This window comes from Sciurus carolinensis, chromosome 12, assembly GCF_902686445.1.
Source record: "Sciurus carolinensis chromosome 12, mSciCar1.2, whole genome shotgun sequence".
Taxonomy (NCBI): Eukaryota; Metazoa; Chordata; class Mammalia; order Rodentia; family Sciuridae; genus Sciurus; species Sciurus carolinensis.
The window spans coordinates 114,072,276-114,086,973 of NC_062224.1; the positions used below are offsets into that span (position 1 = coordinate 114,072,276).

General features: G+C 34.7%; 1 protein-coding gene across 3 annotated transcripts in view; it reads left to right on the forward strand.

Annotated features, from left to right (window-relative positions):
* Positions 1–14,698, forward strand: part of Nme7 (NME/NM23 family member 7) — a 174,407-nt gene that overhangs the window by 78,177 nt on the left and 81,532 nt on the right. For all 3 annotated transcript variants that reach the window (XM_047520309.1, XM_047520310.1, XM_047520308.1), the window contains exons 8-9: positions 10,981–11,045; positions 13,278–13,346. In XM_047520309.1, coding sequence (XP_047376265.1) covers positions 10,981–11,045; positions 13,278–13,346 — 134 coding nt within the window. The remainder of the gene's footprint in view (positions 1–10,980; positions 11,046–13,277; positions 13,347–14,698) is intronic.

Consider the following 14,698-nt stretch of genomic DNA (forward strand, 5'->3'; position numbering starts at 1 on the left):
GGTTCACTGGGGCCACAAGTGTAGCGTCTCCCTCCAGTGGTGGAAAGCACTTGAGATACTAACTTGAGATAGTAACTGGTCAGGATGTGTGAGTAGATCCTGACCTGGGGTGATGTGCCACTACTGTGCCAGATGATGCTTTTTCAACTTTTATGTGCACCAGAACCACTTGGGTACTGTTGAAATGCCTATCCCTGGGCCCCAACTTTATGAGCTTTTGTCTCCTTAAGTCTAGAATAGGGCTCAGGTTGTCCTGATAACACTCATGAGAATCACTTTTTGTTTTAATTAATTATTTTTTTTAGTTGTAGATGGACACAATACCTTTATTTTATTTACTTATTTTTATGTGGTGCTGAGGATCAAACCCAGTGCCTGAAACGTGCCACGCATGCTCTCTACCACTGAGCCACAATCTCAGCCTGAGAATCACTTTTCAGAAAATTTAAAGACAGAGAACACCTTCACCTTCTCTGGTACTCTGCTTTATCTAGGCAAATCCTTATGAATTTTAATACGTTAGGGAAGATTGCTAGTTTATTCTCTGTGGTAGATTAATGAGTCATAGGGGTGTTTGGGAAAAAGTCTACTTTTGGTTTACAGTTGTTCCTGTGACTCAGAGGTATCCTCTGTGCTGAATTTTAAAGTTGGTGGAGAATTCTTAGAGAGATGGAAATTTTGGGTGTCCAGGACATTCTTGTTGAATATGCATCAGCTTCTGTGTAGTACCAACTTAATGAAAAACAGCAGTAAGGTTTGCTTGTGGCTAGTTGAGTGTCTTAGAATGACATTTCTCTCTATTAAGATTAGAATAAAAAAAAAAAGAATAAAAAATTTAAAAAATTAAAAAAAATAAAAAAAATAAAAAAAGAATTAAAAAAAAGATTAGAATATAATCCAGTTTTATGGAAAGAAATAGACTGGTAGAGATTAACGTCAAGGAAAGGGCCTGCTAATATAGGCATCTTAAGTTATACCAGTCATACTTAGTCATGGTTTTAAGCTTTAATAACTTCACAAGTATCAATGCTACAAACAAGTATCATGAGTAAAAAGTAACAATTTACATTTCTTTTTACATATAGAGTTTTTTATTTTGAATAATAGTTCAAGTTTTTGTTTCAGAAAACATTTTTAAAAGAAATTTAAGCAATTCCTGTTTTTCTGTATATTTTTTTAAGATTCAGCAGTCACCATTTAGGGAATGAGGCTATTGAAGCAACCTGCCACACATGCCTTTGGGATCTTTATCTGTTGATTTGCTAGATTCGAGGTATGCACAGAGACTTTAGGAGGAAGAGAATTACTGCCAGCTACATACAGAGCTTTGATGCTCTCGTTTATTTTCATGTCCTTGTCTGTTAGAGGACTGTGTCATTTTAGAACTCATGATAATCAACACTGAGTATTATAGCTAGACCTGACCTAGACTGAAAGAAAGCATTATCTCTAAGAGTTTGGGAGTTTGTAGCAAATATAGGGTCTCTCATTCCTCTCTGTGGCACTGGTCTCCTGGATCTCCTGACCACTCCTTTGCAGCAGTGCCTTGTCATTGCACAGTGACAGAAAGAGACAGTTTCTTCCTCCTGCACTCTGGTTCTGTTCTTCAGGATGCTTCCTCTTCCTTCCAACCAGGAACTGGGCTGGTTCCTATAGAGCTGGAAATCCAGGGATTCAGGGAACATGATGTTTGTTTGCCAGGAAATGTTTAAAAAAGAAAAATCCAAGGAAGCACGAGCTCATGCTTTAAGACTTTAGAATATAATTCACGTTTCATGGACGATTATAAATGCTAAAAATATAACAGTATAATTAAAATTGGTTCTTATGAGGAGGAAAGAGGAAAAAAGATCGTACCTTATAGGAAGGTATCTGAAAACCTGGGATTTCCAAGTGACATGTTGAAAGGAGGAGTTGATACTTGTGAAAATGTTGGACATGTTTGCTATCATTGTTTCTTTTTTCTTCCCTTTTTTAAAATTAATTTTTAAATTCTAATTAGTTGTACATGACAGTAGAATGCATGTATATGTTTCTTGAGTGGATTAATAAATAGCACTCTTCTTTGCTTTTCTATACACTTGAATATTTTTTTACTCTACAAACCCCTGTGGTTCAAAACACTCACTTATTTTGGTTGTTAATTCATTTCTAACATGTCACCAACTTGCATCTACTGCATCTCTGTGTTGACACATAGCATGTACATGGTGGCTTCTGGGTGTGCAGAATGGGGGATGGGTCACTCATCTCAGTTATGTCTCTAGAGATCTTTCTTGGTAGGCATTGTGGAATACCCTGGTTTTCCAGGGGTGGTTTTCATTGTTCCTTAGGATTTCAATTTAAGCAAATTGGAATGAACTAGGATGATTCTGGAGTGTTTAAAATAAATCTTGAATTATTTTTCTTAAGATTAGTACATAGACTCTGTATGCTGTTTTCCATATTCTTTATAATATCCACAATTTAAATGGGAAAAACTTTAAGCACAGTGCTTTTATTTAAGCATTGGATTAGTCAGAAGATGGAATTTCAAATATGTTTTTATAAGATTTTGTTTTTCATCATAGTTTTTACTTATTCTGATTGCTATTAATGATTCAAACATGCCTCAAATTTTTTACAACAATGATGTGAGGATAAATTAGGTAATGTAAAAAAAAACTAATTTGGGTTCTTTGGGAAAAGTCATCACTCTAAGGAGAACATCTTACACTGATGTATACAAATAAAATTGAAAATTTTGTTTGAGAACTGTGTTCTTTAGACAATGAAACTACCAAAGTGCTCCTATTAAGAAATAATGACACCAAAGAAGTACAGGGGTGGATAATGCTAAGTTTTAGCCAGGAGTTTGTCTTAGTAGCTGCATTTTTTTTTGCAGGGTGGTGGTGGTTCTTGTATTAATAGAACATATATAGTAGAAAATTTAGAAGTTATAGACAATGTATATTTAATGATCACTTATTCTATCCAGAAATTCTAATTACTTTCTCTTTTTTTCTGAATTAGGAACACTTTTTCCACGTATTTAATTGGTGTATTGTAGTTGTACATAATGGTAGGGTTTCTTGTTACATATTTGTGCTCGCTTACCATATAGTGATATAATTTGGCCAGTATCATTCTCCAGTACTTTTCCTTTCCCTCCGCTCCTCCCTCCCCCTTGTCTCTTTCCTCTACTCTTTTGATCTCCCTTTGATTTTCATGAAATCCCCTGTACCTTTATTTTTCTCTTTCTTCTTTAGCTTCCACATAAGAAAGAAAACACATGATCCTGGACTTTCTGAGTTTGATGTACTTTGCTTAACATAATGTCCTCAAGTTTCATCCATTTTCCTGCAAATGACATAATTACATTTTTTTATGACTGAATAAAGTTCCATTGTGTGTATATATACTACATTTTCTTTATCCATTCATCGAATGACAGACACTCAGGCTGGTTTATAGTTTAACTATTGTGAATTGTGCTGCTATAACTGTGGATATACATGTATCACTTTTAATTATTTTCAAATGTACTTTTCTTGACTGTCAGAGCCAAACATAGCAACATAGATATCATCGTCTTGAAGTTGAGTAAAATAGGCAAGACATAAAGCATAAGATGACATGATTCTTTTCATATAAATAAGGGCAAAGGTTAATAATGTATTTCAAGAATGCCTATGTAGATAGTGAAATACAAAGAAAAGATTATTCCAAAGACAGGTAAAACCTCCTCTGAAGAGAAAAAGGGTAATAATTTGGGGGAGGGGACGTGTGCAGAAGGCTCCTGAAGAGGACTTGTGACGTAGATGGTGGTTGTCACAGATGTTCGCTTTACAATTATTAAATGTAGCTTATCTGTTATATATTTTATCATTATAAATATATATATATTATATTTATTTTCAGTGACTATATAGAAATTGAGTAGCACATAGACAGTGTAGTCTCATTGATTAAAAAGAAAAAGGCCATGTCTTGCTAGGTGCGGTGGCACACAGCTGTATTCCCAGCAACTTGGAAGGCTGAGACAGGAGGATTGCAAGTTCAAGGTCAGCCTCAGCAACTTAGTGAGCAACTTAGCAAGAGCCTGTCTCAAAACAAAAAATAAAATGAGCTGGGAAAGTGACTCAGTGGTGAAGTGCCCCTGGGTTCAATCCCTAGTACCAGAGAAAAGAAGAAAGAAAAAGGACATGTCTCTGTATTTTTATATCAGTTGAATATTTCTAAAAGAGCCTGTAAGAAATGACTAACAGTGATTGCCTTTATGAAGGACTGAGATTCTGAGATGGGAGGGAAATTGATTTTCATAATGCATCTTTTATTTTCATTTTGCGTTTCTGATTTAGAATGGTCTACAAAATGAAATGTTAAAGAATAGGAGAGATTAAGACAACAATTTAAAATTAAAGAATTTTGCACCTTCTTGATTTCTTTATAATTATGTAACTTTGGTGTGATAGGATTAAGACTGTGATTCAAAAAGTTAAAATCATGGGCTTTTGGATCGTATTATCTGTTTTCATTGCTGGGTGAGTGGTCCTTATGCAGTATACTGTGTCGTTCCCAGAGACTTTGCTCTGTGACAGTTGGATAACCTGGAAGACTTGTCAGTAGATTTCTGGACCTGCCTCCTGAGCGTGTACTTATTACTTCAGGTTTAAACCCAAACAAACTGAATTTCCAGTGAATTCCCAGGTCGTGCTAAAGCTGTATGTGTGGGAACCACACTTTTCTTTTTATTTAGTTACATTTTGATGGTTTTCAGTACATAGTCACTATATTGTGGGTACATCTATAAAGCTCTTAATAATCCTTTTTACTACCTTGCAAAAAATTTATGGATTATTTTGTTAGGAAATTGATAGGGAAAAATGGGTATTTTAGATCTGGGTGTATGTAATTAAATGAAGGATAAGAAATGCTACTGTTTAAATTAGGTCTCTTTTATAAGTCTACTTGATAACAGAATGGATTTTATGATCAGCTAATGGATTAATTTGAGATTCTAAGTGCATTACTAAGTTCTCAATTTAATACATCAGCTGAATCCAAACTCTTGTTTGGCACTAACAGTGTAATTCTACAATTTTTTTTCTTGCTTCCAAGGCAGAAAACCACAAAAGACATTTACAGTCTGCTACAGTTTAGATCTTAAGTGTCCCCTAAAGGCCCATGTGTTGAAGACTTTGTCCTCAGCTTGGCACTTTTGGGAGATGGTAGAAACTTTAAGAGGTCGGGCACAGTGGGAGTTCTTTAGGACCCTGGACCCCTACCTGTTCTTTTCTCATTTGCTGCCTGGCTGTGACATGAATAGTTTTGTTCTATGAGACATTCCCTTCATAATTGCTGCCTTACCTGCAGTCAAAACAATGGAGCCAGTCATCATGGACTGAAACCTCCAAAACCATAAGCCAAGATGAACCTTTTCTCTTTGTAAGCTGATTTTTCAGTATTTGTTTACAGTGACAGAAATGTAACATGCAAACAAACCAGTCTGTGGGTTTCTCTTTACATTCAATTTAAAAAATACTGAAAAATTATTAGGGAAATGGTATTGCCTAGTTACGTATTGCTGTCTGGGGGGACAGAAAACTTTTCCACCTGGTTTTTATGCTTAACATTATTATTATTTCACTAGATTTAACTTTTTTAAAAAAATCACATTTCTCCAATATGATTTAAATTGGCTGTTAACATTTAACTATTTAACAATTTTGTTACTTTAGGCATTCTTGGCTATATCAAGATTAAAACTTTTTTTCACAAATTCTTTTACATCTAAAATTTTTTTGTGGACATCTTTCTGCTTCTTCCCATCCTTCAATTTTACTTCATTCCTGTTCATTATCTGGGTTGTAGAGTGAAGCATCCAGGTGATAGTGAATTGTCTTGTACAGTAGCCTGGTTGCTTCTCTGAATTTCAGTTTCATAAACTGTTTTACTCATCAGAGTGTTCATTTCATGGGCTGTCATTCTTGTGAATAGGGTTTTGCTGTCATCTATACCCTGCTGTTGCAAGGAGAAGCTTAACTCTGACGATCAAGGTGTTTTTCAGGCTTTCCCACAGTATGTGGGCATATTTATTGGCAGTAGCTTAGTTTTGAGGTTTGCAGGTAACTGTAGGGTAGAGTATAACATAAAGAGAAAATCTCAAGACATTAGGCAAGACTTTGACATCAGATTACATTAGTTCACATGGATTTTGATGTAGAGACTTTTGGAAATACAAAACTCTTAGATTATTAGCTATAGAAATCACTTTTGTCATTATTTTTAAAAGTATTACCCATCTAATTTGTTAAATTTCTCTTAATGTTCTCTCTATAAAACATTTTTCTTAAACTATTAATAAATAGTAAACTTATTTTTTCCTCTCTTCTGTCAAATCTGATGAGCATCAAAGTGATTAGTGACAGAAATCTTCAATTCTGAATAATCAATAAGTTGGGGGTGATGATCCTCTGACTAATTAAAAATTTACTATAGAAGTACTCTATGTTATCCTCTTATGGATTTTATGGTATGTATTCAGAAGATCTAAAAAGATAAATTTCATGTATGTATATATACCCATATAAATCTATGTATATTTAATATAATTAATTTATTTTTATTAAAATATTTTTTATTTTTACAGACACATTTTGATTCATTGTACACAAATGGTACAACTTTTCATTTCTATGGTGGTACACAGTGCAGATTCACACTGTTCATGTAATCATACATATATACAGGGTAATACTGTCTGTTTCATTCTACTGTTTTTCCATCCCCACCCCCTCCCACCCCATTTTCCTCCACACCATCCAAAGTTCCTTCATTCTTCTCTTTCCCCTGTCACCCCCGCTCATTATATATTGTCATGCACTTATCAGAGAAAACATTTTGGCCTTTGGTTTTTTGGGCGTGGCCTATTTCACTTAGCATGATATTTTCCAGCTTCATTCATTTACCAGCAAATACCTTAATTTTATTCTTCATTATGGCTGAGAAATATTCCATTGTATATATATACCACAGTTTCTTTATCCATTCATCAATTGAAGGGCATCTAGGTTGGTTCCACAATCTAGCTATTGTGAATTGAGCAGCTATGAACATTGATGTGGCTGCATCACTGTAGTATGATGATTTTAAGTCCTTTGGGTATAGAACCGAGGAGTGGGATAGCTGGGTCAAATGGTGGTTCCATTCCAGGTTTTCTGAGGAATCTCCATACTGCTTTCCAGAGTGGCTGCACCAATTTGCAACTCCACCAGCAATGTATGAGTGTGCCTTTTTCCCCACATCCACGTCAACACTTATTATTGCTTGTTCTTGATAATAGCCATTCTAATTGGAGTTAGATGAAAGTATGTATATTTTAATATACATGGATAACTTAACTGAATGACATCTAAGAACCAATTAAATATTTTGATTATTCCATTATATAATATAACTTCAGACTGAGGGGCAAACAGATCTTTTAGGAATCTTTGAGGTTAAAGCTGTTTTCATAATTGTATTCGTTAGATTTTTATTGCTTGACCAGAATATCTGACCAGAACGACTTATGAGAGAGAAGGTTTATTTTGGCTTATGGTTTCAGAGATTCAGTTCATGGTCATCAACTCCATTACTCTGGCCCTAAGGTAAGACAGAATATCAAGGTGGAAGGGTATGGCAGAGAAAAGCTGTTCAAGTTCACTGCAGCCAGGAAGCAGAGAGTGAGCTCGAGGAACCAGAGACAAGATACAATCCCCCAGGCATGCCCCCAGTGACCTATTTCCTCCAGCCAGTTACTATGTAGTAGTCCCTTCAAATTCATCAAATGGATTAATCCATTCATGAGATTATGGCTCTCATCAGTGCCTAAAAGCCCCACCTCTGAACCTTCCAACATTGGGAACCATACTTTCAAAACATGAGCTTTAAGAGACATTTCTATATCTAAACCATAGCACCTACCCTCCACCTCCCTCCCTTCCTTTCTTCCAAGGGCTGTGGTTCCCAAACTTTAGCATGTGACAGAATCACATGGAGGGCCTACTTTAAACAGTGATTTTGTTGTTGTTGTTGTTTTTGCTTCCATTCCCTGAGTTTCTGATTCAGTGGGTCTAGGGTTAGTCCTGAGAATTTGCATTTCTGACAATTTCCTAAATGATGTTGATGCTGCTGGTTTGGGGATTATTCTTAGATACTCATTAAGGAATAAAGTACATATCCATATTTAGAGTTAATAATGTTATATGACTTCACTTAAAATATAGAAGCTTTTCAGTTGTGCAGGTCCACTTATCACCTCTCTGCCTAGGCTCACGCTTTTCGCTGTATTTCTGATGTGTATTATGAATACAGACTTTTGAAATCTACAGAACAATGTTAAATTTTTTACTTTAATTGGGCATATTTTTTTTCAAGAATTTAAGAGGAAAAACAGTCTTTTGTATTATCCATATGTTTACCTTGATACCAGTGTTTATTCCTTAAAAATCCTGTTTCCATTGCATTTCATTTCCCTAAAGTTGGAATAACTTCCTTTACCATTTCTTATAGTACAGGTTTGCTGGCAACAAATTCTTTGACTTTCTTTATCTGTAAATGTCTTTATTTTACTATCATTCTTGAATGATTTTGTACTGATACAGAATTTCAAGTTGGTAGTTTTAAGCTCTTCTTTCTTTAGTACATTTAAAAGTTAAGTCGTATACTGGTCTGTATTGTTTCTGATAAGAAGTCAGTAGTCACTGAAGTTGTTGTTCCCTCTATGTTCTCATCATTGCAACTCTAACCCATCTGCAGCCTTCATTCTCTCTCTCTAACGCTATTGGAATGCAATCCCATGTCACCCAATTTTCTATATGGAGTTTATTCAGTCTTTCAGCCATTGGTTAGGTTTCTACTCTACAACTGCTTACGTTGCACACCTTGTGTTTCTATTTAAAATTTTAAATTTACTGTTTTTCCCTTTACTAATTTGGTTTAATTAATAATTTTCTTCTTAAAAGTGCTAATATCTTCTAGTCTCTTAGGTTCAAGATCTTTTGTATTTTTAGTTTTGTGGTGCTAGGGACTGAACTGAGGGCCTTGGGCATGATAGGCAAGTGCTCTACCACTAAGCTACACACCCCCAGCACTGGACTCAAAACCTCAAAGTCATTTTTAACCCTTCTTTCAGCCCTACATTCTGTGGAGTTTAGTACTGTTACTTTGTATTTGGAAATATCTTCTGTTCACTTCCTTTTTGATTGCTGCCATCTAAGCATTAGGATCCAAATCAAGACAAAATATTTAAAGATAAGTGACTGATTTTTTCCCCCAATCAGCATACTCTATGATTTCAAAAGTGCTAAAATTTGGATATGAGGTGTTTTTCAAAAGCTCCTGTGTTAATGCAGGAATATCAGAGGTAAAATTATTAGATTAAGAGCACTATAGCCTAATCAGTCCATCCTAGTTTGAATGGACTGACTGGGTGGTAACTGTAGGCAGGTGGGTCATGTCTGGACGAGGTGGGTTACTGAGAGTGTGCCCTGGAAGGGTTCACCTACCTGTGGTCCCTTTCCCTCTCTCTGCTTCTTGGCCACAATGAATAGAGCAACTTCTCTCTACCATACTCTTCTACCCAGAACACTGGACTCAACCAACCATGTACTAAACCTCTGAAACCATGAGCTAATATAAACTTTTATTCCTCTAAGTTGTTCTTTTTGGATATTTTGTTCCTAGCCACAAAAAGCTAACATAAAAACTTTTGCTGTTCCTTATATCCCTTATTCTTTTAGTGAGATCAACTTGACTGTCACTATTACATTAGCAATCTTCTGGAAACACTGCTTTGTTTTGAATTATACTGTTTAATATTTTCAGTTACTCCCCATTTCTTTTGATAGTATATCATTTTGGAGAAAAGTCACGCTCATGAACTTTCAATGATGGCAAATTATTCTAATTTTGAATAATGCAAATTAAATATGGCTAAACATAAAACTAAGTATATAAACTTTTGCATATACAACTATATAACTAAAATAATTTACAAGTTCATTACAAACTATGAAGTGAATATTTAAGTTAATACTATTATTATAACAAAGGGTATTTATCAACAGTTCAACATGAATACTGTACAGCTTCTGACTTCAGCATGGGGCTATTCTTCAGTCATGACTTAAGTAGCCTGTCACTTCTCTGTGTTCAGACTTCTGAGAAACCTTTGTTTCCACAGAATGCTGTGGTATCATTTGACCTTCCCTTGGTTTAAAAGTATCATTTAAGAAATAGATCCACCTCCATCTTTTTCTCATTCCTCAGCCTGCTACAATTGAAATGGCACTACTTGGCTACAGTAAGATAGTAACTAAAACACACAGTAAGACACCAGTACTACTTGTTGATTGGGGTTTCTAGGTGAGCATCCAGATGACCAGAATGTGGGGGGTGTGTGTGGGGGGGTGGGGATGAGAGAGAGAGAGTGAGTTGTAGTCGACTTGAAAATAAGAAACTGTGAAGATTTGTATAAGAAATAAATGGAATCTTAAAATCATTCCCATGGCCCTAGAGTCTGTAAATCCCATATATAAAAATCACTTTTCTGTGAGATAAAGACCAAATTCCTTATGTGGGCACCTGAGGCCTTCATCAACCTGGCTCAGTCCCCTTCCTTTCCAACTTTGTTTTTCTTTTCTACTTTCTTACTGTGATGTGATCATAGTATCTTTCACATCTTACTGTGATGTGAAAATAGTATCTTAAAATTTTTTCTTGCATGATCCTTAGGACCATTGTTGATATTCTTAAAGCATTTACTCTGGGAATCAAATAATTAAATGTAGTACCTTAGCATTTGTACAGATTTAGTTTTTTTGGCAAAATACATGTTTTCATTATATAGAGTATAAGCAAAATATGTTGATGTAGAAAATATGTATTTCTGAAAAACTAAAATGCTTTATAAATTTTGGGTTTTTTTTTTTGCATCTATTTGTTCTTCATTTTCAGGACTGTTGGGAAAGATCCTGATGGCTATTCGAGATGCATGTTTTGAAATCTCAGCTATTCAAATGGTAGGTAATTTGAAATGAGCCCTAATATATTTGAGGATTTTAAAAAAATAATCTTTAACATTTCTTAATTGAATGTTCTCTGTGCACTTGTGAACTCAGTGCATTAAAAAAAATTTTCTGAACTCAATAACCTTATAATAAAAAGTTTTTTAAGGAAAAAATATCAGTTAGTTTGTAAAGTCATTAATCAAAACTTGGAAATGGTGGAGAAGATGGATAATTGTGAAATCTTACCTAGGATGTTAAGAATTCATAGCCAAAACATTCTAAAAGTGTTGATTGGTGATGTATTAAGTGAGTATAGGACCTACACCTACTTTAAAAGTAATAACTATAGGAATTTTAGCTTTAAACATTGATCTAGCTCTTGGCCTACAACCTAGCACAGTGATTAGCTGTAATACTCAATGAAAATAGCAAGAAATAAAGTGTTAGTTGAACCTATGATGGAGGCCTGGGAGTGTAGTGGCAAGTACAGTTTTTAACTTTTGGGACCAGAAAGCTTTATTTCTGAATCTGGGTTCAGCTGCTTTCTAGGTCTGTGACACTGGCCACACGTCAAGCATTCTATCCCTAACTTTCTCATCTGGGCAGTGAAAACATTATTTGTCTGAATGGGTTATTCTGAAAATTAAATGAAATAACTATACACAGTGCCTTGTAGAGTTTATAGCTCAAATTCCTACTCAGGAATATTTTACAGGTTATATCTTCTTTACTTTGTTGCATTAATGAAAGTTGTGTGAATGTAAGATAAAACACTGATAACAAACAATTCCCTTCCTGTACTGGTAGTGTTGCTTATGATGATAAATACTTTCAACTTGAAGTATTGTCTCTGTAGAAAGAAATTTCTCAGTAATCTTTAATCTTGGCAACAATAGAGAAATGAAGGAAGTGGAAAAATAAAATGAAAATTCAGAGACGTTTTTTAAAAATTAGGGTTTTAGTTCTTGAGACCTGGAGTGTAATGAAGTTTTACTACTAGCTACATTTAAGTCCAACCTGCATAGGAATGAGTTGTTGAGGACTGACCTTGTAAGCATACTCTTATTCATGATGATGTTTGTAAGTGCTTTGTTAGAAACCCAACTAGGGACTTCTCTGAATTCTTTGGAGAAAAAATGATATGTTTTTAATTCCCTCCACAAAATCTAATGTACTTTCCTTAAGTTATATTTCTTTCTTGTACCTCTAATCTACTCACAAACAGCATTGCATAAGTCCTTTCTTACCAAGAATGAGGTTTTATTCAGAGAGGTGTAGGGTAGTAGATAAGAGCATGGTCAGTGGAATGAGACTGCTAGAAACAGAATGCCAATCGGGGAAAGATTCATTGCGCCTCAGATAAGTAGCCTTATCTGTAAATTTGGGCTGTTAATACTAACTGTGCCATAAAATTGTGAGAATTAAATTAGATGATGCATATGCAGATCCTAGAATAGTGCATGACATATTAAGTACACATGGTTATCCATTGCTATTCTGCAACTGATCTTTAATAGCACTTTTTCATTAAAGAGCAAATTATTCAAGATTTACATTTTGATGGAGAATGTCATGCTAAGTGAAATTAGCCAAACTCAGAAACTCGAAGGTTAAATGTTTTCTCTCATTTGTGGAGGCTAGAGTAAAAGGAAAGGGGGAGGGAAGGATAGGCTAACATAAAGAACCAATCAAATATAAATTAATAGACAAATGGAAGGAAGTCTAGTAGAGTAGAGGAAGGAGAATGGGAGAGGGGAGGAAGGATGGTGGTAGAGAGGGGGAAATCATGAACTGAAGTCAATTTGCATATATCAGTTATTCAGGATGAACCCAACTACTATGTATAACTATAAAACTGTAATTTAAAAGAAAAAAAAAAAAAAAAAAAGCACACGCATGTTACAACAGCAGTGCTGGACCTAGAAAGAAAAAAAAGTAAAGTGTAAAAGGATTGAGGAGGATCAGTGGAGGGGAGGGGAGGGAGGTGGGAATGGAGCACTAAACTGGAGTAGGTTGAGTTCCGTGCTTTTATGATTATGCCAGGTTGTATCCTAGTGTTGTGTATAACCAAAAAGAATTAAAAATAAAGAAATAAAAATAAATTTTAAAAGGAAACAGAAAAAAGATTTACATTTTGAAGTAAAGAATATATCTATGGGATAATAAATTGGTGAGTGCTAAGAATGGCTCATTTATTTTTCTTTTGTTGGTTGGTTTACAGTTTTGTTTTATTTTTTAATATAGTTCAATATGGATCGGGTTAATGTTGAAGAATTCTATGAAGTTTATAAAGGTGTAGTAAGTGAGTATAATGTAAGTATTGAAGTAAATTTAAAGCAAAACCATTTGAATGTCTCAGGTCTTGGGAATCTCATTATGATTTATAATCATTGAAAGTATTTTTTAAATTTTGATTTGCAAACCATACATATGAGAAGGGCTAATATCCAAGATATATCAGGAACTCAAGCAAAAACTCCGTTGAAAACAAAGTACCTAATTTAAAAATGAACAGAGAATCTGAACAGATATTTCTCAAAGGAAGAGATGTGATTGGCCAACAGATATGTGAAAAAATGTTCAACATTTCTGATCATCAAGGGAAATCGAAAGCTGCAATGAAATATCACCTCTTGCTTGTTACAGTGGCTATTATCAGAAAGACCAATGATACCAAGTCCATTTAGTTAAAAACACTGAAAAAACTAGGGAGAGAAGGAACTTACCTTAATGTTATAAAGGCTATAGATGGCCAGTCCAAGGTCAACATCATACTGAACAAAGAAAAGCTGAAAACATTTCATCTAAAATCAGGAACAAGACAAGGATCTCTATTCTTACCACTTCTATGCAATATAGTTCTTGAAACTATCCAGAGTATTCGGGTGAGAAAAGGAAATTGTAGGTTACATAAAGGAAAATAAGAAGTCAAACTCTCTCTGTTTGTTAATGACGTGGTCCTATATCTAGAAGACCAGAAGTCTTTTAGAGCTAGTAAGTTCAACAAAGTAGCAGGTTACAAGATCAACATAAAAAAAATTTAGCTTTTCTGTATTTCAGTAATGAATCTACTGAGAAAGAAATCAGGAGAGTAATTCCATTCACAGTAGCCTAATAAAATAAAATAGTTGAGAATAAATCTAACCAAGGAGGTAAAAGACCTCTACCATGAAAATTATAGAACACTGAAGAAAGAAATTGAATGAGACCTCAGAAGATGAAAAGACCTCCCATGTTTGTGGATATGCAGAATTAATATTGTTAAAGTGGCCATACCACCAAAAGCAACATATAGGTTCAATACAGACACCATCAAAATACCAATGACATTCTTCACAGACCTAGAAAAAATAGTTCTAAAAATTATATGGAAGAATAAAAGACTCAGAATAGCCAAAACAATGTCAAACAATAAGAGGGATACTGGAGGCATCACAACATCTATTCTCAAACGATCCTACCAAACTATAAAAAACAGCATAGTATTGGCATAAAAACAGACATGAAGACCAATGGAAGAGTGGAAGACACAGGTACAAACCCATACAGATATGGTCATCTGGTACTTGACATAAGTGCCTAAAACATGGAGAAAAGAGCCTTTTTTTTTTATTGTAAACAAATGGGATACATGTTGTTTCTCTGTTTGTACATGGAGTAAAGGC